A 24,419-nucleotide genomic window follows, 5' to 3' on the forward strand; every position below is an offset into this window, starting at 1 on the left:
TATCCCTGTTTCACTCTGTAACCTTGAGCAGTTCACTTCTAGTGTTTATAGTCTTTCCCACTGTAAAAAGGGATAGTGTCCCTGTGTAAAAATCATGGACTGTTGCATTTGAAATGGTTTTGCATATTTAATATAATGAGATGTACATTTCCCATAAGAACAATACGTATTTTTAATATGTATGTCTTTAAAATTATGCTGAGCAGCCATTTGTGGTTAAATGTTGAGTGTCTAATTCAAGTTAATAAAACTCCGTTTCTGCTTAAATGCATACATTAAGGCTATTCCATTATAGTAAGGCAGTGTTCCCCAGGTGTCGGAGCAGTTATTAATTAAATTAAATAAATTAAATTTAACTTGCCATATGTCAGTAAAATTCAGTGGGTAGAATTGAAAATGATCAGTATTTTAAAATACTGCTAGATAATTATTTCTTACTTCTTAAGACCTGAGTTCAAGTTCAATACAAATTTGTGACCTCCTGACTAAAAACTCAAAGCAATTTAAGAAACATTGCTTTGGTAGTAAATGTTGTCATCTCCTCTTTAAGAAAATTGCTATAATTCTAACCAGCTTTGTTGGGTATATGTTTCTTTTTTTTTTTTTTTTAAAGGAACTGAAAGTCATTGTATACTTGTATGTATTTTGCAAAAAATATAACAATTTAGAATAAGTATTACTATTGTCCCAGTTCATTTATACATGTAAAAAAACCTAATAAAAAATAGGATGACTGCTTTATGAGAGAGGTTTTTTTTTTAAATTGACATGAGTGAAAATCAGTTTGGTTTTTTTTTACTTGAATTGTACCATGTTGAACATTAGATTAACTAGTTTGCAAGTGCTCTTCAATACTGCTATGCTTTTAACATAAGTAAAATGTATTTAAATATTTAGAATTTGAAACAGAATAACCATTTTTCCTTGCTTTTAGAGTACCCCCATAAATACGGACCGCAAGGAGGTTGTGCTGATCATTCTGTGTTTGAAAGAATGCAGAAGTACCAAATGACCGGTGTGGAGGACCCAGCACAGGTACAGTGTAGATTTTAATGGACTGCATTAATAAAAAGAAACTAGACTTTGCTGTCTCTCTTCCACTGGTCTTCTGGTGCGCCTTACCTTCTAAGGCAGTAGTTCCCAACCTTTTTAGATCAGAGTGGAAGTGACCATGGACTGGCAAACGCCAGGCCAGAAGTGACAGGCGTACTATGGACTTGCAGCCAACCCTTTTTTATACTCAGTAAAAAAGGGTTGGCTGCCAGTGACTTCCGGTCCAGCAGCCAACCCTTCTGAGGACTGGCAGCCAAGCCTTTATGGCTTGGTTCTGGGCCGTGGCCTGACAGTTGGGAACCTCTGTTCTAAGAGACCTGTAGTATTGCTGCTGGCTTTTCCAGCTAACCTTAAAAATGAGTATCAGGAAAAATAGTACTGTGGGGGGTGGGGAATAGGTAGAGATTGTTTGGTCCATGAAAGACACTCTAGCATTTGCTGGTAATGTGAAATGTCTACAAGTTTTGCTATATGGTGGTCCCATCAGGAAGGCATCTGAGACCTCCATGTGTGGCAAAATAAGCAGTGTGACTGAAATAGCTAAAAGTGGTTAATAAGCCTTATAATGCTTCCTGGCATGAGGTAAAGGTGTGAGTTTGAAGTGAACTCAGAATTTTCTGTGCTTGGAGCCATATAACTTTGGTCCTGCTAATTCAAGTGTTCCTTATGAGAACTCTGTGCAGTCCACAGAAAGCAGGAGAGAATTGCCCTCCTTGCTTTCCTTAATTAAATACTTGGTTTCTTTTTGCCTCACCACCTACAAATAAAAGCTGCCCACAGGGTATCTGATTGGTCCTATAATACTTGCATTGTGAGACTTCTTTTTTTTTTTTTTGGTGGAATTTGGAGATGTGAAAGTATGGACCTCTGTTCGTACAGACTTCAGCAAGTTGGCAGGAAATAAAAAATGTTATACCAACTCCTTTGTTCTGTTGCATCTTGTGTACTTGTCAAAACCTGTATCTGGGACTTGAAGGATCAGGAGTGGTAATATTCATTTGGATATATTACAGCTAAGATTTCATTTATATATTCAAGTGAGTTATTACCATTCAAGATCCTTTCAATTAACAAAAGGAGAAAGAGCCGCAGAAATAGTGACTAAGGTTATAGTCATTTAGCAAGACATTGACTTAAAAATAAATCGGTTCACACCAGAAGTAGTTCAAACAAAATTGTTATCTGGAACCCCAGGGTGATTCAAGCAGCAGCAGCACTGTCCCTGACCCCTTGTCCAGCCCTGGGTCTCCCTGGGCATTCCCCAGCCACTTAAGCCATCCCAGGGAGACCCAGGCCAGTTGATTCATGTGAGTCACTGCCCTCTATTTCCCATCATCCCCCCCTCCCCATTTGCATGGTCCTAGGTTTTCCGCTGCTGTGGGTTGAACCATCCTGGGGAGACTCTAGCCTGTACTCCTCGCTTAACGTTGTTGTGGTTAGCATTGTTTCATTATTACATCACTGATCTACCAGAGAACACACTTGTTTAAAGTCATGCAATGTTTGCTTATAATGTTGTTTGGCCACCACCTGCTAGTAGGTAACTAGTGTGATGTAACTGGATTCTTTTTTCAAGAACGTAACTACAACATTAAGCAAGAAGTAGCTGTAGTTCTTGCTTCTGCCATTTTTGTAGGGCAGGAAGATGTACTTTGCAGCTGGTGCTTTTTAGCATCTGCCAGTTGATCATTGACATCCTCTCCCCTTCCCTGGCAGTGGGGAGTTGCAGGCCATCAATGATCAGGCCCCCCTGGATTGGCTCTCCTGGCTGGAGAGCTCATGACTGTAGCTTGTCAGCCAGATGGCTGGAACATCTGTTCATCCCCCTTTTCACCATGTTTTTTTGGTACTGGACATTTTTGGAACTCAAATGCCAGTCTATACCCTCAGTCCTTTTTTCTAAAAGGGAAGTTCTTGAACATTGTTTTTACTGTTGTTTACCATGTGTATTATGCCTTAATTTGACACTTTTACTGTCAGTGTTTTCAGAGTTTTAATGTCAATTACTTTTATCCTCATAAGTTAGATGACTCAATATTGTGAACAGCATTGACATCCAAATCTTATTTATACTGGGTTTCAAAATATTGCCAGCACAAATGCAGATGAACCAGCATTAGGATGTTTTTCAAAAACATTTCTTGCATTGGGAGGAGATGAGACCATTAACCAAAGAACAGACTTGGGGCAGATGTTTCTGGCAGTCTCTGTTCTGCATGGTAAAAATAGTAAGTTTAGGCTGCTTGGCATTTCTTTCATTCGGAATGTAAGCACATGCTGGAGTATTTCAGTTTGTTCAGCTTTTTAACTCTAGGGCAGTTATCATCTGAAGTAGTAATGTTCGTCATAAGGAAAAATTTGAGCTTTAAGATGTTTTCCAACTAGATTTTTTGTCACTTTTATCCACGGATCTCATGAGGTCCATTCCAGTCCAACTTTCCTATGACCTTTGGTTTCAAATCATTACTTAGTTCTTTGTATGATTTGTTAGGTGTTAGGGGCAGATTTCCTGTTTGAATGTACCATAACTTCTGTTCCTGCTGGTTGCGTTACGAAATACTAAGTTAAAGTGTACGGGGAAGTTGAAAGATGAGGTGTTCTTAGAAGCCAGATTAAAACAAACCATGAGAACTAGAAATATATACAGCTTAGTTAAAGATTCAACTTTTATATGATACATAAGAGGAAAATGTATGAAGAGGATTTATTAAATGCACTACACCAAAATAAGGAATTTTTTGTTTTTTCATTTAGGTGTTTAGAGAATTAACATTAACATTAAAATTAACATGTATTTTAATTAATATATGTACAGAAACCTTTTGAAGAAACTGTCACCAATGGTCCACAGGTTTTAAGGAAAAAACGTGCAGCTCAAGCTGAAAGAAATACATGTCAGCTTTATATTCAGACTGATCATCTCTTCTATAAGCATTACGGAACAAGGGAAGCTGTAATTGCACAGGTATTTGTAAACCATGGCCATTATTTCAGGAATATGTTCTGTGCCCTTTTAAAGAAATATTGACAAATTTAATGTGTTGTCATCCTGTATCTGTACCCTCACTATTGGAGATGATCTTTTCATCTGCTTTTGCCATCCTGTCTCATTGAGGTCACTTCGTAATCAATTTTCAGGAAGACACCAATTGCCTAATATTTGGAGGTGCTAAGATCTGAAGTTGTTGTTTTATTGTTAATGGGATCTGTAGAGGCTAAGCAATTGAGAAAGTCAAGCCACGAGTTTATAAAGACACCAGTACCTGCTCCTATACCAGGAGTTGGCAACCCCTGGCGTGTGCGCCAGAGCATGGCACATGAGGTCATTTTGCTCAGCATGCCACAGCCAGCCTGGGCTGTGGGCAGCTGCCACCAGACACAGAGCCTGGGCTGCTTGCAACAGGCAGCCCGAGATGGCTGCAAGCCCTTCTGTGAGCAGCCCATGGTCTGTGGCTGGCAGCAGCTGCCCAGAGCCCAGGCTGGCTGCAGCCAGGAGGCTGCAAACCGCTGCACTGGACTTCGAAGCCCCAGACACGCTCTGTGGCAACAGCAGGTATGTATGTGTCTCTGGGTGGATGACAGGGAACAGGCCTCGGACAGTGTAACCCTGTCCCCTCCCCTGCCAACTACCCAGAGGTGCACATACAGCTGCTGCTGCCATGGTGCGAGTGCTGGGGCTCTGGAGTCCAGTGCAAATTTTTGTAGCCTGCCTGCTGCAGTTGCACAGAGCCCAGGGCCAGTTATGGCAGGCAGCTGGGAGACTGCAAACAGCTGCACCAGGCTCCAGAGCCCCAGCTTGGCTCTGTGTCAGTGGGAATTGTATGTGTACCTCTGGGCAGATGGCAGGGGAGGGACTGGGACATAGAACCTGGATGGGGCTCTGAAGCACGATGCAACTGTTTGCAGTCTCCTGCCTGTATGCGGGCTGGGTTCTGGGCAGCTGCAGCAGGCAGTGGGCGGACTGCAAACAGCTGCATTGGGCTCCAAAACCCTGCCACCAGCTTTTGTCATTAGCAGCTTCAAGTGCACCATAGGGTGCAGGGTGGGGAAGGGGTCAGGGCAGCACAACTCTGGTCCCTCCCCCACCATCTGCCTGGAGGTGTGTGTGCGTACCCGCTGCCAGCAGTAAGGATCAGGCCCCTTGTGGCTTCCCTACAGTTTGCCCTGAGACATGTCAGGGTTGGTGGTGTTTTTGGCACTTTGGCCAAAAACGTTGTCTACCCCTGTCCTATACAGACCAGTTTAATAGCTCGTCAGAGAAGCAGGGGTATAAACAGAGAATATTTTCAGATGTTTCAAGTGAGAAATGTATTTTTGTGGATGAAAATTTTAAAAGCTCATGTGTTCTCTTCTGTTAAAAGATGACCAATCATTGACATTTGTGTCTAATTTTACTGTATATTAGTTCATTATACTGTACACAGATCACTCAGTATGGATAATATTTATAAAGGCATCCAGGTCCCTTTTGAAAGTGGGACTCCTGTGAAATTAGGAGTCAGGGTGCTTTTAAGGATTTAGAAATTTAGAATAAAATTTTCAGGAAGGCAAGTGGTTCATTTTACATATTTCGTGTCTAGTACAACTGCAAGAGTGCTAAGCAATGACAAGTAAATATTTTCCAAAATACTTTACAGAAGAATAATTTTAAAATAATACATTTTTTTTTTTATATCTGATGTTTCAATAGAGCATTGATGTTAAGGTCAGTTGAGTGGCTGCATTGAACAAATGCATTATGTTTTAGTTGCATCTGTTAAGATGAGCAAATTTAACTTGCATATAAAGAATTTGGTGATATTTGACCTCTTCATAGTGTAAAGTATGTAGACGGTTATTACTAATTATTTATTAACATTTTATTAAAGTACTTGACTATAAATGAAAGTTCATATGCCATGTTAATATCCATTTGAAAGCAGAAGAAACTTTGTAGCTAGTGACAATAAAGATATGCAATTCAGTTTAACTATATTACCCTTTTTTCTGATTTAACAGATATCAAGCCATGTTAAAGCAATTGACACAATTTATCAGTCAACAGATTTCTCAGGAATTCGTAACATCAGCTTTATGGTGAAACGAATAAGGGTAAGTAATTCCACTGTAGCTGTGGTTAGTTATTTGAATGCAAGGTGCAATTGCTTAGAATAGTGTTGTCTTTCCAAGATCGTTACCTATTATTCCTGGCTCATTTTTGTTAAATAAAAAACATGCAGCCTTGTACCAGGTTTTTTCAGTGGTCTTCCAGTATTCATGTCACTTTGCAGTGTCTTCCATTATTGACTGTGGGTGATTCAGTGTCCAGTGTTAGGAAGTTTGTTTATAGCAAGGGGGTCAAATTTATCTGGTCCCAGAGGCCAGATGAGTGGCACAGGACCAGTCCATGGTCTGGATGAATTGTGAAGGATCAGCGTCATGGATAAGTTATCCCCCATTCCTTCCTCCCCACCCCACCTTTAAGTTTTGAACACTTATTTAATAGATCATGAACATTTTAGGAGGAAGAGTTTATTGAAGAGCTAACACTCCAGACCCTCTGAGGTGTGATATATCAAAATACACAAAGCCCTTAGAAAACTCCTGCAGGAAAATTAGGGAAAACCTGCTGTTCCAGTATTGAGCATGAGGGGAAGATTACATACAAAAAGTATTCTAACTTCTTCTCTAGATCCCCTAGGGTTTCTTTTAGACTGTTAAAGGTAAAATTGCTGTATTCGGTTAAAATCTTCGACCAGCTTAGGCATTTATAAACATACTTTTTCCCCACAATATGCTGGAGATCCACTGCTTCAGAGCAGACTCGATTAATCGAGTGTTCTGCATGCGAGCTGAGGCAAACTGTGCTGCGCCATGTGCAGTTGTATAATTGGCAAAATGTGCATCAGCATGCAGAAAATGACATCGGTGTGCTTTTGAACTAAAGCGCCCCAAGGGGTTTTAGTTCAAAAGCATGCTGCCACCATTTTCTCAGCACTGATGTGCATTTTGCCATTATACAACTGCAAGTGTCACAGTGCTGGGCACTTTTCAAAGTACCCTGCGCTGCAGCACTTGCATGTGTAAAAATGCCCCTTCTGCCTAAGTGTTCGTTTATGCTCTGAAAATTCACTTTTAGAGATTTTTGTAGTAGAGCATGCTGACCTGAACAGTCTGTCACCCATGATACTGAACAAAGCATGGTACTGAGCTTTGTTAAAGATTTTAATGTGGACATGCAGCTGTACTCTGTAGCAGGGATCACAGTTTTTTCATGTTCATATTGGTACGTAAATATCCTGAACATTGACTGTGCAACAGTTTTTAGCATTTCCCTTCAGCATACATTGCAAAAAAAGCAGTGCAGTCCTTTTGTATCAGAAACTTTACTTTCTAAAGTGAATATACGGGGTCTCTACTTTGCCAGATTGAAGACCAGTCCCAGAGGTATAGAATTAAGTGTATAAATGTGCTTCCTTTTTTTGGTACTCATGAAAAGACTTTCTGGAAAATGCTTGTTATGAAACAAAATAAGTGATTAAAAATAGGTGCTGATTTACCACATAAGTGCAGTCATTTGGTCTTCAGTTCGGGTTTCGTGTTTTTCCAAATAGTAAACATTAATAATACATAGCATTTATAATTCTGTAAATACAAAATTTATTATTTAACCGCATAGGGAAATTAGTAATAGGATGTGTTTCTTAGCAAGCTTTCATTAGCCAGACAAATTAAATGTCTCATGAAGTTTACACTCGATTTACTTTTAGATCAACACGACTGCTGATGAGAGAGACCCTTCCAATCCCTTCAGATTTCCTAACATTGGTGTGGAGAAGTTTCTGGAACTGAACTCGGAGCAGAATCATGATGATTATTGCTTAGCTTATGTATTTACAGACCGTGATTTTGATGATGGTGTCCTGGGTCTGGCCTGGGTTGGAGCTCCTTCAGGTAATTAATCCATAACTACAGTATTTTCTATTGTGAATCAAGTATTTATGTATGAAGAAAAGTATAAAAGGTACTGACTCACAGAAAACCTTTTGCTAGGTTAACTGGCTCTTCACAGTTCTCCTTGGGTAGTATTTGAAACTGTAATGGAAGAAGTAGTACTTCATGAGCCCTTATGATTTGAAGTGCATGATTTCCCCAATTCATAGTTTGTTTGGCTGTTTTTTTCATTATAGCACCTTGCGTCTCTGTGCGGATGAAGACCCATAAGTGTTTAGGTTGCTTTTTGTTTACCACATTTGCATAGGTTCAGATGATCAGTAGAATAAGACATGAGGCAAAAATGTGCCGTCTAAATTAAAAGCGGAGATCCGTATGATTCTCCACTTCATAGTCTTTGACTCACAGCCGGTTGCAGAATTGTACTCCAGAATCAAATCCAACAGTTATAGAGAAGTAGGGCTAGGGCTAGAAGGGCCCTCAAGAAGTTATCTAGTCCAGTCCCTGAGGCAAGATAATCTCTGTCCAGATCATCCTATTATAAATCCATGATCTAAGATGTTATCCGTTGTGCTAACTTCTTAGCAAAAGCACACAGTCAACCCTGACAGAACCACAAGGCAGAACAACCCCAACCCTTCCTAGGTAAAGCCGGGGGACCATAGTGTCCCACATCCTGCTGCCGGGACATTTGTAAAAATACCCTCTAGAGATCCAAGAAAGAGGTCCAGGCCCCCTGCTACAGAGATGGGCGAAAATCCCCCACAGTCTGTACCCTCAGTCTGACCCTGGAACAAAATTCCTTCCTGACCCCCCGCCTCTTCCCCCCCCATCCCACCTAGGGCAATCAGTTTGACCCTGGACAGAGGGGCAAGACCCTCTAGCCAGAAACCTCTGGGTTTGTCCGAGCAGGAGCACTGGCACACTCTGTCAAAATCCTGCAGCCAGCACCCAGTGCCTCTGAGGAAGGCCTAAAAAAAACCCTGACACGTAGCAGGGCAGCAGTGAAAGGGAAAGAATCCTTTCTCAGTTGCATTCAGTAATCAGCAAAGCCCAAAAGTGTGGGAAATACCACAACAGAACATAGGCATAGCTATACCTATATGTTCCCTGGCCAGTGGCTGTCCAACCTCTTATTGAACATCTCCAGTAATACTGAGTCCACAACTTCCTTAGGCATTCTAGTCCACTGGCTCACTGTTCGTTCTAACCCTGAAAGCTTTCCTGATATCCAATCAAAACCTACTTTGCTGCAACTTCAGGCCACTGATCTGTGTCCTGTCCTCTGCAGCAAGAGAGAAAAAGTGTTTTCCCTTTTTATGGCAGCCCTTCAAGTATTTGAAGACTGCTGTCATGTCTCAAGTGTCTTTTCCCCAACCTGAACATGCCTAACTCCTTCAGCCTCTCCTTGTACGACTTGTCTTCCATGCCCTTTATCACTTTTTTCACTCATGTCTGAATCCTCTAACCTCTCCATGTCCTTTTAAAAATGTGCAGCCCAAAACTGCCCACAATACTGAGGCCTAATCAGAGTTCAGTAGAAGCACTATCACTTCCTGTGTCTTGCACCTAATGTGTCTGTTGATGTATCCCAAAACCACATTCACCTCTTATGCAGCTGCATCACAGTGCAGATCATATCGAGTCTGTGCTATACCAGTATTCCCAGGTCCTTCCCTGTAATGCTGCCATCCACCCAGGTATCACTCATTTTGTATTTGTATTTGTTTGTTCTTCCTGAGGTGTAGCACCTTGCATTTGTTAGCATTGGACATCATCCAGTTAGGTCCAGCCCAGCTTTCCAGCCTGACATCCTTCTGAAGTGTGGTATCATACTCCAATGTGTTCACAGTTCTTCTCAGTTTTGTTTCATCTGCAAACTTTCTCTGGGAAGTGTTAGTTCCAGCATCCAAATTGTTAATAAATATGTTGAAGAGCACTAAGCAGAGCATGAATCTGTGTACAGATAGATGTCTGTAGAGAGCCTGAAACATTTGCTCTGCTGTTGCTCTTTCAAGATATGCTGTTTCATTTTGAAATTTAACTGAAACTGTTACTTTCAACTATGCATCTTGACTCGTAGAAACTTTAGCGTATATTTTTAGTAAAAATGCTCTGCTGTTTCTGTTGGAGAAATTTTAAGAGAAGCCTTGTGATAGCCTGCCTTGGGACTATATAACTGCAGTAGTTGCTATGCCTGTTGAAGTGTGATATAAGAAACTCTATTTAAAGACTCATCTTGTCCATTGGAAAAATACTTTTTACCACCTGGCAAGACAAAAGTCATTCTTGTCCATGTATGTAGGCAGCTTTCCTTCTGCAGAAAAGATTCGGCATTGTTAACACTGAAGAGGAGTTGAATATTACTGAATTTTGACTTTTGTTACTTAATGGTTGGTGAAATCTAGTTGCAAGGCTCAGTTGAAGTAATCATTCTGCAAATATTGTCATAACTGACTAAGAAACATTAAACAATTCCAGACTGATACCATTCTGTATGTTCCTGTTCTCGCCTCTCCTCCTTTTTATTATCAGAAAGTGTTATTCTTTTGCTACAGATAAGGTTTGGCCTTTGTAATATGTTAGAAAGGCTTTTTCTTTAGACAGGTCTGGCACTAAAACTGTGTCCTTCTGCCTTGTAACAAAAAGACAGCCATACAGCAGCGTCTTTTCATACTAGGCTGCACTCTGTGTTCTCTCGTTATTTTTGGTCAACAAGTTAATCTGCAAAGAAAACTACGTCTACTGTGAATTTTGGTGGTATAGATCTTAATCTATAAAACTTCATTCTAGTTTGGTGAGATTTTATCTGTAGAACTGACAAAATTACTACTGTAATTCTTTTGCTTATGTTTCTGAAAATGTAACTTGAATTTCGTAGTTTGATTTCCTGAAGCTGCACTAATGATCTGAAATAAAGTGGTATCAAATGTTGCAAATAGCAGATTTCATCCCTTTAATTAGAACATTAGTGGAAAAAATCCTGTTTTGATGAGATACAAAATATAGCCAGTGCTCTTCAATCTTTATAAACTAATTGGATCACATGTGAAATGCATTATAAAATACAAGACTTTTTTTTGTCAGTCAAAATTTATTTTAAGATAACTTTTTCTGCTGTAGATTTTTCACATATCTGAATATTCTTTTTTTTAGGGAGAGAAGGGTTTCGTGTCTCATGCATTATACGTGCTTGTTAAATGTTATGCTAGCAACAGATTCTAATTCCAGTCTTATTTGCCAGACACTTTGAGTTAGGGATGGCCATGTGAGCTAACTAATCTTGTTTTTTCAGTCTTCACCTCTGAACTGATTAGGTGACTGTTTTTGTTTTATCTACAGTAAACATGAAAGCCACTTATCAGAAGTAACAGATTTACAGATTATTTGGTCGTGATATCTTTCATTTTAACAAAATATAATTCAAGTAAAGTAGTAGGCGTTTTTGTAAAAGGTTGACTCTCATGGCCAGAAAGTGAGGTGGTCTGTACAATTATGTCTTCAGTGCTGGTTAGGGATGAACCATCTTCAGAGCCTTGTCAATTTAAAAATAAATCTTAATTTGCCAGCAATAAGTTGTTTCTTTGACTGCCCCATGCTGCTTGTTTGTCAGACTGATCAATGTAGGAGGATGTTGCTAAATTTGAGGTGTTTAGAAACACAGCAGATGCATTTGTTTATAGGCTAGGTAATTTGGAAACTGTCACTGTAGTTTCTCTTGGATGTTTTGCCAATGTTGTTTGTTACATGCAGAGTCTTAGATATGTGACTGACAACTTTTTCACTAACCACACTTACTGTATCTAGCATTTTTTTCATGGATTTATAAAGGCTCAGTGCAAATTTACAGCTGTGTAAAACATGGCTTATTAATTTCAATGCTGGCAGGAAAGTGTTTAAACTGGAAATCAAATTATAATTATAAAGGTAGTTTATTTGCATTTCAACCACTGGAAAATGTCAATTAAAAAAATAAATAAATCAAAGTTAGCATATGACCAGTCTGATTTTATTCTGTTTTTCTGTACTTTGTTTTCAAAACTGTTTTGGTAAATAACACTTAAATAAATTTGTAGTCTGTACTTTAAGATCTTGAATCATTCAAAAAAAATCATATATAAGCTCAGATTCTTACCAAACATTTAAATGCTGTTGTAGTCTGCAGATAAATTGTATGTAAATTTTCTTTTCAGGGTAAATTGCTTCATATTACATACTTATAAAAAGAAGTATCAGAGATCATAGTTTTAGAATGTGATATTGTAAACCCTAAATACAACATTCACCAACTAGACACAGTCTTCACAGTATATTGGTATTGCACAGTTTTTTTCCACAGCTGACTTTTCCATTCTTTCACTTTCTTGTCCTGTCCTACTACCAATAATAAGTAGTCATTTTTAAGACTGTGAAGGTGACAAAGAAAAGGAGTACACAGTAAGTTACATAAAATAAAGGATGTTGGAGAGGTGGCAGACAAGAGTTCTTGTACTTGTCTCATAACACAAGGCTAGAGAAATGGAAAGTTGAATGAAATCAAATCAGTAAGAAATTCAAAAGAGGTATTTGTCTGCATTATGAGTATTTAGACCACAGTACGTAGTGCCATAGAAAACAATGGAATTTAAGAAAAACAGATCAGCAATATTTTAGTAACATCCAGGGTTCTAATCAAAACTAGCAATTTTGGAAGCAATATCAAGCTTCTTATGCTTCAGATCTTGAAGTATTTACAAATTAATTATTAGGTTTGAAACCTACTGCGTGAGAGATGTTTCCCCACACTTACCTTCCTGCCTCTAAAATATCTGATTTTGACCACTTATAAACATACTAGACACCATAGGCCAGAGGTTCCCAACCACCAGGCTGCCTGTGAAGGGTTGGCTGCTGGTCATGGCTTGGACCCCTGTCATGAAGTTCCTGTTTGCATTTTTATATCACTAAAATCTTCTCTAAAAGAGGTTTGCAAGTGAATTTGCCTGTTATCTATACCATATTACACAACTGAAGAACCCAGTGCCGATTCTTTCACCCACCAGTTTTGGTGCATAAAACCCACATCAGAGGAATGTCACGCTTAGTGCCTGCCTCTCATTATTTAACATTCATGTCTATCAAATCTCTACAGACTTGCCTAACCAGTGGGATGGATGGCAGATAGGTGTAGAACGTGCAGATAGGGGAGACTTTATTGACCTTTAGGAAGAATTTTAGGAATTTGACTATTTAAATAGTCTAGAACAATATAGATACATTTTGTTAATACTTGCTGCAGTGTATCATGTGACTGAAGTTAAATTCAATGTTGATCCACTTTTTTATTCCCTGCCATACAAATCTGGCTCTGTATTACCCTTCCATGTGTGTGACTGGACGCGGGTATTCTGATACAGGCTATTTTGCTGTATTGTGTTTAACTTTAGCAATACAACTTGTTTAGAGAGCATGTTTTAGATATCAGAAATACTTAGTAATAGAATCAGTGACTCTCAAGACATATTTTTCAGACATTGGGTGTGACCTAGTTAATGATCTTTTAAACATGTGTATGATTAACCTACCCTTTGAAACTGCACTTCAGGTTTAAATTACACTGTGGAAAATGAGTCACTCCAGCTTTCCAGGATGTGCAGTTAGTAATTTTAGGCCTTATATGAACATTTGTGAATGTTATACTCTTCTTTTTTTCTCCCCCTTGATACTGGAAATGATTTTCTGTTTTTAGGAATAATGTGCTTTTACTTAAAATGAGAGCCAAGTAGGGTATAAAGAAGAAACTTATGTGTTTCATTACATAGTTTTTGGTGTTGCACTACAACTGAGATGAAGGTAGGTCTGCCTACACACTGAACATCTAAAATGCATAGCATGAAATAGCTATTGCAGAAAAGCTAACTTTCCATGTAGATGCTCTTATTATGAACTAAGGGCAGGTATCCAATTAAGGTTAATCTGCTTCAAAAGTGTATAATCTTAACTGCAAAAAAGCCCTATTGGTATGGATGAGATTCTACAATGAGTGCTTGTGCAAAATAACTTTTAAACTTTGAAATATCAGCCTGCCTGGTTTGCACTAACACCCCTGTGTTAGACAAGGCTTTAGGTTTCAGCTAGGACTTGGAACAAGTGATACAACTCTCACTTTTTTTTATAAATCTTTTTTTTTTTTTTTTTAATACAGGGAGCTCTGGGGGAATATGTGAAAAAAGCAAACTTTATTCTGATGGTAAAAAGAAGTCCTTAAATACTGGAATCATCACTGTTCAGAACTATGGGTCTCATGTCCCACCTAAGGTTTCTCACATCACTTTTGCTCATGAGGTTGGACATAATTTTGGTTCTCCTGTAAGTATTATCTCTTACCCTATTGCACATGTTCAGTGTTGTGGGGGGAGGAGGCATACTCCAAGTACAATGCAAACATTTTGTAACTTTTACTTCCTTTGTTCTTGTATAATATGCTAAAGAAACTCTTCTGTGGGGAAAAATGAGGGTTTTGCAGATAAAGCTATATGAAGTAAGCCCTTTTATAAATGTTTTGCAGAGGGGAGAACTCTGTACAGCATATTTTGTGAATTAAATGTATTATGTAAGCAAGGTTTATACTTGCTCATAACTTCTCAGAAATGTGCATGTATGTCATGATTCCTTGGGGTAATTTCTTTTATTGGACCAACTATGTAGTTGCAATAAAGTTAAGCAAGCTTTTTGAATGCAAGACATTCTTCCTCAGTGAGATCTGAATTCTAATTTCACTCAAAAATTAGTTGAGTGGTCGCAAACAGGATCATGAAGCAAAATTTTGTGTATTTGAGTAAGAAGACTTTTTATAACCCATGAGGATAAAACTGACCTTTCTCTGTGACTTGTTTCATTGTTTATACCAGAAAAATTTGTAGTTATGAAAGCTAGTAAAAAAGCTGTCTGAAGTGCCCTGGGAATAGGAAACACAGTTGTTTGTTTCTCCCTTATTTTTGAAGATGTTTAATTTGTATGACAGGTTTAAAAACTGAGGTTTTATTTCTGCTGCTCTTACTTGCAAATGACAATTTGCCTTTTTTGTAGATGTAACCTTTTAGGCTAGGGGCAGAAATTGCACATAAATCGGTATAAGTGATCGGAAACCAATCCAAATCTGTAACAGAACCAGAGGTTCAGTGCGCACAAATTGCTTTCACAGTGGCCAAAACCAGTTTAAGATGAACCTGAATGGATGTGTTACTATCATACTACTGATTTAGGTTAAATCAGTTTATTGAACTTCTGTCCCAGATCATGTCCTGATTCAAGTTAACTCAGTCCCCCAACATCCCAGATTGCAGTGTGGGTGAACTAGCCTTGACTCAAGCTGTCTGCTCCAGCCAAGCAGGGAGGCATGCTCTATAATCCCTCAACTTCTGGTCTGGGCCACTACAGGCATGTGGCTGCATTTCTGGAATGTGTGTTCACTTGCTTACTGGTTCAATCTATGCAGCTTAGACTAACCTGCAAAGATTGAATCAATTCTGCCTCTGTCTTTTTAAGTATCTATACTTAGCCTTAAAGTTTAAGTTTTGGGACTAGTTTAAATTTGAAAATTAATGCTGAGTAAGGTATAATGTGAATTTTAAACTAGATAATTTGTTCTCGAATAACTCAAATGTTTTGATATTTTTATTTCGGAACAAGTGATGCTCTGTTGAATTACTTACAGAAGTTTGCTGAGGAATTAGTCTGTGTAGACTACCCCTTTAAAATCTAGGAATTTATCTACTAAGTTAATGCCAGAGGGAGAACTCCCCTCCCCTTCCCTCCCACCCCCCAAAAAAAATTGAAATGTAAACATAAGTGTGGCTTAACGAAGCTTGGAAATCTGTCTTAATGGAAAAAAGTTTGGATTAGTTGGAAGATAATCATTTCATTTTCTTTTTTTTTAACCTGTGAAGGTCATGTCATGTCACTGAGACTATACTCAAGAGATCTGTAAAATGTATGCATCATCTTAAAATGTACTTACTTTATGTTGTATCAAAGTTATTACTAAACTGATTGTAATGATCTTGACAGTATATTTTCTTCATCAGTTTAGCCACTATTTGATCAGCCTTGGCAGTATATATGCTATCCTGCCCTCTGTGCATCATAACAGGCATTGTTATAAGCGATCAGTTTGCTACAGTGGTTTGCTTTATGCAGCTCTCCTACTCTTAAACCCAATATGCTTGGGATGCAAGTCTTTTCTTTTCAGTGCAAGTACAGACTGTCTGTAATGTTTCAGTTAGTCCTCTAGGTAGTGTCCCCATAAAGTATTGGTTGCCCTTTTAAATTCTCAGCATGCACATCTGGAGGTGTCATGAACTGGGACAGTTGTACTCTATAGGCACTAACTTAAATTATCTTGTATTGTGCTTGTATGCAGAACTACAGTGATTCTGTACACCAGTCAGACTGGCTAGATGTGAACATTTGTCACACATCTGAATTCTAAGGGTGGCAGTGATGCTCCCTGGAAACTCTGTGACCGTGCCCACTCCGCCGCTTTCTTGTCTCACGTGTCACGCACTGTTGGAAATGCAGTGATAAGAGGGAGGCTGCCTTGCTCTTATTGTAATGACTGCCTGGATTATGGTCATGGACTGCTCCATACCTCCCTTACACAGTGTCTCATGCCTTGCAAATAACATCCTTACAGATGTTTTGCCGGTCACTGATGCAACCCCTCCCTAGGCCTTCTGACCCCTTGGCCTCATAGCCCCACTTTGGCCCTCAGACTCCTTGGTCTCTCTCCTGGCTGTTCTCCAGTAGCCAGATGCCTCTACTCCCTGGACCTCACTCAACCAGGCCCTGGGCCACCCCCTCTGTCTCTCAGGCCCCACTCCAGTTACCAGAGTCCTTGGTCCCTCTCAGGCCTCTCTTGAGCGTCAACTCCTCTGTATTTTCCCAGCCCCTCTCCAGGCCCTTGGCCCCATCCAGCCCTGTGCTCTATTCCCAGTCTCTCTCTAGGCCGCTGGACCCCTCCAGTCCCTGTACGCCCACTGAGCCTCACTATACCTTGCTTGGCCTTGCAGCTCATGGTCTTGGACCCCTCTGGACCCCCCCCACCCATGGTCTTCCTTGCCAAGTGCTTTTCTGTCATAGTGTGCTCCCCTAGCTTTCCCCCTCTACAGGGTAACCCGCAAGGCAGTGGGAGCTGAGGCTTTCTGGTGCCCTATCTTTGCCTTTCCCTGGAGTGGCTCATGTGTGGCATTTCATGGAAGCTGCTCTGCCACAGGCAACACCACCACACCAACCAGTTCCAGTAGGGTGCAGTTTTAGGCCTTACCAAGAACTAGTCTTTGGGTCTGCCTACTCTTGCTTGCCCTTCTGTGGGCTCTCCCTAGATATCCAATGCCACTCCTGGGCTGCTAACCACTGGGATCCTTGACCCTGGCTCCATTTAAGGCCCCAGCTCACTCTCATACCCACTGGTCAGTGTCATTCCAGAGTTGCATGCCCCTTGCCCCCTTCCTCTTGGCTGTGTCCCCCACCAGGGACCTTTGTGCCTCTCCTGGGTCCTGGCTCTGCCTCTAGGCCAGTCAAGACTCCGTGGTCTCCCAGCTCTGTGTCTTGCATGGGGCTCTCTTACCCTTTGGTCCTTCCTGGGCCCAGCATAGGCCAGTCAAGGTTCTCAGAGTCAGTCCTCCCGCTGTCAGCCCCCTCATCTCTGTGGGTCCACCTTCTTGAGTTCCTCTGTGTCTCCCTCTCTCTACAGGCTCACAGACCTCCTGAGGTCTTGCTTTACCACCCCTTTCTTTCCCGGACACAACTGGACCCCTCAGTAGATTCATAGATGTAGGGATGGAACGGACCTAAGTAGATCAAGTCCAACCATCTGCCCTGGGCAGGAGAGAATACTGGCCTCATATGACCCCAGCTAGGTAATTGTCAAGCCTTCTCTTACAGACCCCCAAGGTAGGAGCCAGCACCACTGGAAGCTGGTTCCAGATCTTAGCTGCCCTGACCGTGAAGTAGTGCCTTCAGATGTCTAGTCTAAACCTACTCTCAAATAGCTTATGGCCATTATTCCTTGTTACTCTGGGAGGTGCTCGGGTGAACAAGATCTCTGCCATTCCCCGCTGGTCCCCCCTGTTAAGTTTGTAGATGGCCACCAGGTCCCCTCTCAGCCTTGTCTTGTGAAGGCTGAACAGGTTCAGGTCCCATAGCCTCTCTTCATAGGGTCTGCCCTGCTGTCCCCGGATTTGGACCCTCTCGATGCTGGCCACATCTCTCCTAAAGTGTGGTGCCCAGAACTGGGTACAGTACCCCACTGTGGCCTGACCAGTGTCACATGGAGGGGGAGGATCACCTGCTTGGCCCTGCTTGTGATGCATCGGTGGATGCATGACAAGGTGCAGTTAGCCTTCCTGACCACGTCCTCACATTGGTGGCCCATGTTCATTTTGGAATTGATAATGACTCCAAGATCTCTTCCTGCCCCTGCTTTTGAGAAGGGAGCTCCCCAGCCTATAGGTATGCTGCTGGTTCTTACTGCCCAAGTGCAGTACCCTACACTTGTCAGTAGTGAATCCCATCCTATTCTCACTCACCCACCCCTGTAACCTGTCCAGGTCCAGTTGTATCCTGTCCCTTCCTTCTAGCGTGCCCACCTTACCCCAGATCTTGGTGTCATCAGCGACTTTGAACAGGGTGCTTTTCACCCCCTTGTCCAAGTAGCTAATAAAGAGATTAAACGGTGCAGGCCCAAGGACCAAGCCCTGGGGGACCCTGCTGCCCACATCCCTCCAGGTCGAATATCATGCGTCCACCACCACTCTGGGTGCGGCCCCTCAACCAATTTGTGACCTGTCTGATGTGTAGGCATCAATGCCACAGTCGCCTAGTTTTTTAATGAGAATAGGAAGGCCTTTGACACTGTCTCCCACCCCAAAGTCCAGAAAGACTACATCCACCGCAACCCCTGTGTCCAATGATTTTATGACCTCATCATAGAAGGCAATCAGGTTGGTCTGACAAGACCTGCCCCTAATGAACCCATGCTGATTGCCCCTGAGCATCGTCCCCCCCTGCTGGTCCTTCCCAGATGTGCTCCTGGATAATCTTTTCAAAGAGCTTCCCCAGGATCAAAGTAAGACTAACAGACCTATAGTTGCCCAGGTCCTCCTCCCTTTTTTGAAAATAGGGACCACATTGGCCTTCTTCCAGTCATCTGGCACCTGGCCAGAGTTCCATGAGTGCTCGTAAAGCTGTGCCAAGAGCCCCTCAATAACCTCTGCCAATTTCCTCAGCACCCTGGGGTGGAGATCATCTGGACCTGTCGATTTTGAACACATCCAGCCCCTCCAGAAGTTCCCTAACTCAGTCCTCCCCAACCCTAGGCCTGGCAGAGTCTCTCCTGAGTCCATCCTGAATCTCAGTGGGGGAGTTCCGGTCCCTGCACAAAAAACTGGAGGTAAAGAAATTGTTAAAAAGGTCTGCTTTTTCCTCTGGTGCAACCATCAGATTGCCAAGTATATCCTGCAGGGACCCCACGTTACCCAGTGCTTTCTTCATACTCCCTATGTATTTAAAAAAAAGGACTTTTGGTTGTCCTTGATGCTAGCCCTAGTTCCGTATCTGCCTTAGTTTTCCCAACAGCCCCCCTACAAGCCCAAGCAATGGAGGTATACTCCTCTTTCATAGATTTCATAGACATTAGGGCTGGAAGGGACCTCAGAAGATCTTGTCCAGCCCCCTGCGCCAGGGGTAGGAAGTCAGCTGGGGTCAAAGAATCCCAGCAAGATAAACATCCAAATGTCTCTTAAAGGAGTCCAGAGTAGGTGCTTGCACAACCTCTGGAGATGGTCTGTTCCAGGCCTTGGGGACTCGGACTGTAAAGAAGTTCTTCCTTATGTCCAGCCTGAAACCGTCTTGGAGGAGTTTGTGACTATTTGACCTTGTTGTCCCTTGGGGCGGTCTGGTGAACAGGCGTTCCCCCAGATCCTGATCCTTTTCATGATATTATATCTGAATTAAGGTTCTGATTTGGTGGTGGCCCCTCCCTTCCACTGGGTGTATGCCTCTTTTTTGGCTTTCAGGCGTTCTTGAATGCCTTTGGTGAGGCAGGGGGGCTTTTGAACACTCTTGCCCCCTTTGATTCTCATTGGGACCGTCACCTCTTGGGCTCGGAGGATAGTCTCCTTAAAGAACGACCACTCATCTTGGACACCCAGTTCCCCAACCCTCCAGGACCCCAGTGCCTCTCCTACCAATCTCCTCAACTCATTGAAATTGGCCCTCTTGAAGTCAAGGGCTATTGCCTTGCTGTAGGCCCTTGACACCCTGCGCTGTATGGTGACTTCCAGTAGGTGATGATCACTGTCACCCAGGTGGTCAAGAACCTGGAGTCCCCTCACCAGGTCATCGCCTGTGGCCAGAAATAGGCCCCCTGTACTCTGCCCTGCTCACAGGATTCATCCAGACCCTCTACCAGGTCTCAGACACCCTTCTATCAGGGCTCACCTGGTCCTTTAGTAGGTCCACCAATTCTCAGCCCCTCTCCCAGGACTCGCTTGGTCTCTCATAAGGCCCCTATGCATTCGGCCTCTCTCTCTCTCTCTCTCTCTGTCTCACTCTCTAGGCTCGTCTGGCCTCTCAACAAGGCCCGGGCACTCAGCCCTTCTCTCGAGGCTTTCCTTGCACCTCAACAGGTCCACAGACTATCAGCGTCCATATCAGGGCTCCAGGCCTCACCCTGGGTCCCCAGGAACCTCCTCCATGCCCTTAGTTCCTTCCCAAACCTGAAAATGTCCCTCTCTTCGCTGGCATCCAGGGGTCTCAGTCTTCCTGCTGCGTGATGTACCTTTACCAGCTCCCAAGATGTTACTGCCTGCTGTGCTCTCATTGGTCTGGGCTTATACCCTGTCTAACCCAGCCCTCCTCCATCCAGGTGAATCCTCTGATCAGGTGTAACCACACATGCCAGCCCCCTGGGTCAACTGACTCGGCAATTAGCCATGACCCCCAACTGCCAATTAGTCCTGACCCCCACCTGCCCATGGCTCAACAGGCTTCCTGACCTCTTCAAGTGGCAGGCACACCAAGTACCCTGCCATAACATCCAAAAGCAATTACTTGTACCTCACCGTTCTGAGTTTTTTTGTTATTTTTTTTCCTGGTCTGTATTCATTTGATTCGGTACAAAAGATTTGTAGATGAGGAATTCTCTCTTGGCATGCTGCTCTTTAAACAAACAAAAATTGACCTAATTGGTACGTTCTTTTCTTACCCTATTAGTTTTCACAAATTGGTCTGTTACCCTGAAAGCTAAACAACTATGTAAGGAAATAAGAGGAATCTGTTCTGTTAAATAGTTAACTATGTTCTGATTTTGCAGCATGATTCTGGAATGGAATGCACTCCAGGAGAATCCAAGAGTTTGGGACAAAAAGAAAATGGCAATTACATCATGTATGCAAGAGCTACGTCTGGGGATAAACTTAACAACAACAAGTTTTCCATCTGTAGCATTCGAAATATCAGCCAAGTCCTTGAGAAAAAGAGAAATAATTGTTTTGTTGGTATGTATTTAGTCATTCTTATAAAACACTGAATATTCAGCCTAATTTCTAAAATTAACTTCACATTTGGCATATGTACAAATAAGGAATTGAATTATGTTTTCATAGTCAAGTGTTGAAAAAACAGTGCAGAAGATGCAGACACGTTGTTTTAATGACCTCATTATGTATGGGTTTTTCTGAGTATTGTATACAGTGCCTTGATCACTTATTGGGTGAGCTTTTATGAGGCTTGCAGGGTTTTGCAAGCCTTTGCTAAGTGGGCTTTGGACTTTCAAGTATGAGAGAGCTTATTCCAGCCTTTATCATTACTTTTTTGCCACAAGGTCTTCATAACTTCTTTGAGAGTGGCAGGATTGCTTAAAAGAAGATGCTAACTTGGCGACATAAAGCAAAATTTTGTCTCATCTGTACTGCAGATTTTAAGTTTTTGTAAGAGGAATTTCCGTTCTTGTTGGTGGAAATTCTGCACATGACATAAATTCAAAATACTTCATAGGAAATAGTAAACTGGATAATGAACAATAGTACTGTACAAGTGTCCTTATAAATGTCTAGTATGTACCACACCAGTCTTAATGCCTATAATGCACATAAATGTGGGTAATAATGTGACGCGTTAAGATTGAGTTCCCATACATGTCTCTGATATACATTTTTTATAGTTTTATAAAAATACACTTACCTTTTTCAGAGTCTGGTCAGCCCATCTGTGGTAATGGATTGGTAGAACAAGGAGAGCAATGTGATTGTGGATACAGTGACCAATGTAAAGATGAATGCTGTTACGATGCAAACCAATCAGAAGATAGCAAATGCAAGTTAAAACCAGGCAAATCATGCAGGTATTTTATAATAAAGTTGCTTCGTACATTTCAGTTATAATTATATTATGCTTTTTCATTTATTCATACTTACAAATAGGATAGTTAGTCTAAATAAATCCGTTCATGAAGTGTACTTGTGCGTGACAGTCTTGTTTGTATTAGAATGCCCCTAACTTTGTAGGACAAATGCAGTTAAAGGGAACTTCCCTAACAGTATTATGTTGCCTTTTGGCATTAAAGGTAACTTACATAATAGAACATTTCTGAAATGTATTTCTTATTAGTTTTTGGAAAATGATTAATGGTTAGAACTACTTAGGCTGAATCTCACTGTGCATTCAGCCTATAGCTTCTTTACCGAAGCTGCAATTAAGTATTTTCTGTTTTGGACAGCTGTCTTCTAGAAACCAGACTGAGGTGACTCCTAATTTCATTAAGTCTGCAGTTTTCCCAAATTTCTCTGGTGATCTTGAATTGTAAAAATTTTTGCAAAGTATAATTAATCCCTTGCTTTCTCCCTCCTTTTTCTCTTACAATTTTAGCTAGGTAATATGCATGAGGGGAAAAAAATGTATTCCAATGTATTTTTCTTGTTGGAAGGAGAATACAGACCAATAAGATTTTTTTTAATATCCACTGTAAAAGGTTTTCAAACTTAAAAAGCAGTATCAGTTTTTCTTATGTCTCAACTATTTCTGGCTGCTTTGTTCTCATTACATGTAATATGCTTTCCATCCTCACTGGTGCTACAGTGCCTTTGAATCCATTGAATTAAATTTTTAATGGCTTGCCAGACAGCAATGTTGAACTTCAGTCCCAGTAGAAGAACTGACACTGAAAGAGTGTTCTGCTGCTGTATGATATAAAAGACCTGGTTTTAGTACCATTTTGTTCAGCTATTCAGCTAACATGTTTAAAATACCAGTGAAACACAAAAACTTTCCCTTGCATAAAAGGGCATTGTTTAGTAGAAAGCAGTAAAGGGTATGGCTTGATAATGTTATGTGCAGGAGAGCACTAATGAGTCCAAACAAACCCTAAGGGAACGCATGACTCCCTACAGCTCTGGACTTCCCTATCTTATATATATACTGTTGCAAATAATTTAAAGTCTATAGGGCCAGATATGTGAAAGTCTGTAGTCATGTAAGAACTCTCTGGAGACTGATACTGCCAGGTATACATTGTTGTTTTGTTTGAATCGTGTGAAACATCTTTTTACCGTTTCTGTGAGACTATTATGCCACATTGAAAGCAACCAAATTTAGACTTACAGTGCCATATGTTCTACATGGTTTTGAAGGAGGTGATTTGAGGGTACAGTTTAATACCATACTGATTTTTTTCCAGCACTTCCAATTTTTAACAATCAAACTATATCTTGTTACCTTGTTTATAGGCAGTATACCATCTGAGTCACAGTATGAAAATATCAAAACAAGACTGAAAAGCACATAAGTATTTTAGTGAATTAAGTTTATTTTTGCAAAACCTTTTTTTTTTTTTGTAGTCACTGTCTACTTGGCTATAAACAAACAACTCACTTGATTGGGTTTTGAGTGATCCCCATAAGGGAACCCCAGACTTTACAGATGGAAAGCCCATTGTCCCACATTTAAGTACCTTTGAATTATCCAAATTAACATTTTGCCTCTGAACAGTTGTGACTAATTGACATTTAAGACTGGTGTGTAAATGACTCTACCTTATGTGAGTTGTATCCCAGCTCAGCCCAGTTAGTGCCTCATTAAATCGGTTTTCTGTTTTCAGCCCTTCACAGCATCAATTTAAAACTTCACCCAATTTAAATACATTTATTTATTTACACTAGCAAACTAACTTCCCTTGCAGATAGTCTTTCTTTTTCAGCTTATAGCCTAAACGTTTCATCAACAATGAAGAAAACCACTAAAAGTAAACTTGAGTGATAAAAACTTTAGTTTTAACATAAGATTCTATTGTGTTGATAAATTACTATTCTTATCATGCCTGCTTAAACATTTATGAAAGATTTATAATTTACTTCCAAGCATCCGAGTTCATAAAAATTATGATTTCGCATGACAGT

General features: G+C 41.0%; 1 protein-coding gene across 1 annotated transcript in view; it reads left to right on the forward strand.

Moving 5' to 3' along the window:
• Positions 1–24,419, forward strand: part of ADAM10 (ADAM metallopeptidase domain 10) — an 87,573-nt gene that overhangs the window by 42,146 nt on the left and 21,008 nt on the right. Inside the window, exons 4-10 of the mRNA XM_019533478.1 lie at positions 935–1,035; positions 3,869–4,018; positions 6,052–6,144; positions 7,803–7,986; positions 14,171–14,334; positions 21,341–21,524; positions 22,219–22,369. Coding sequence (XP_019389023.1) covers positions 935–1,035; positions 3,869–4,018; positions 6,052–6,144; positions 7,803–7,986; positions 14,171–14,334; positions 21,341–21,524; positions 22,219–22,369 — 1,027 coding nt within the window. The remainder of the gene's footprint in view (positions 1–934; positions 1,036–3,868; positions 4,019–6,051; positions 6,145–7,802; positions 7,987–14,170; positions 14,335–21,340; positions 21,525–22,218; positions 22,370–24,419) is intronic.

This window comes from Crocodylus porosus, unplaced genomic scaffold (assembly GCF_001723895.1).
Source record: "Crocodylus porosus isolate Cpor-Errol unplaced genomic scaffold, CroPor_comp1, whole genome shotgun sequence".
In the NCBI taxonomy this organism is placed as follows: domain Eukaryota; kingdom Metazoa; phylum Chordata; order Crocodylia; family Crocodylidae; genus Crocodylus; species Crocodylus porosus.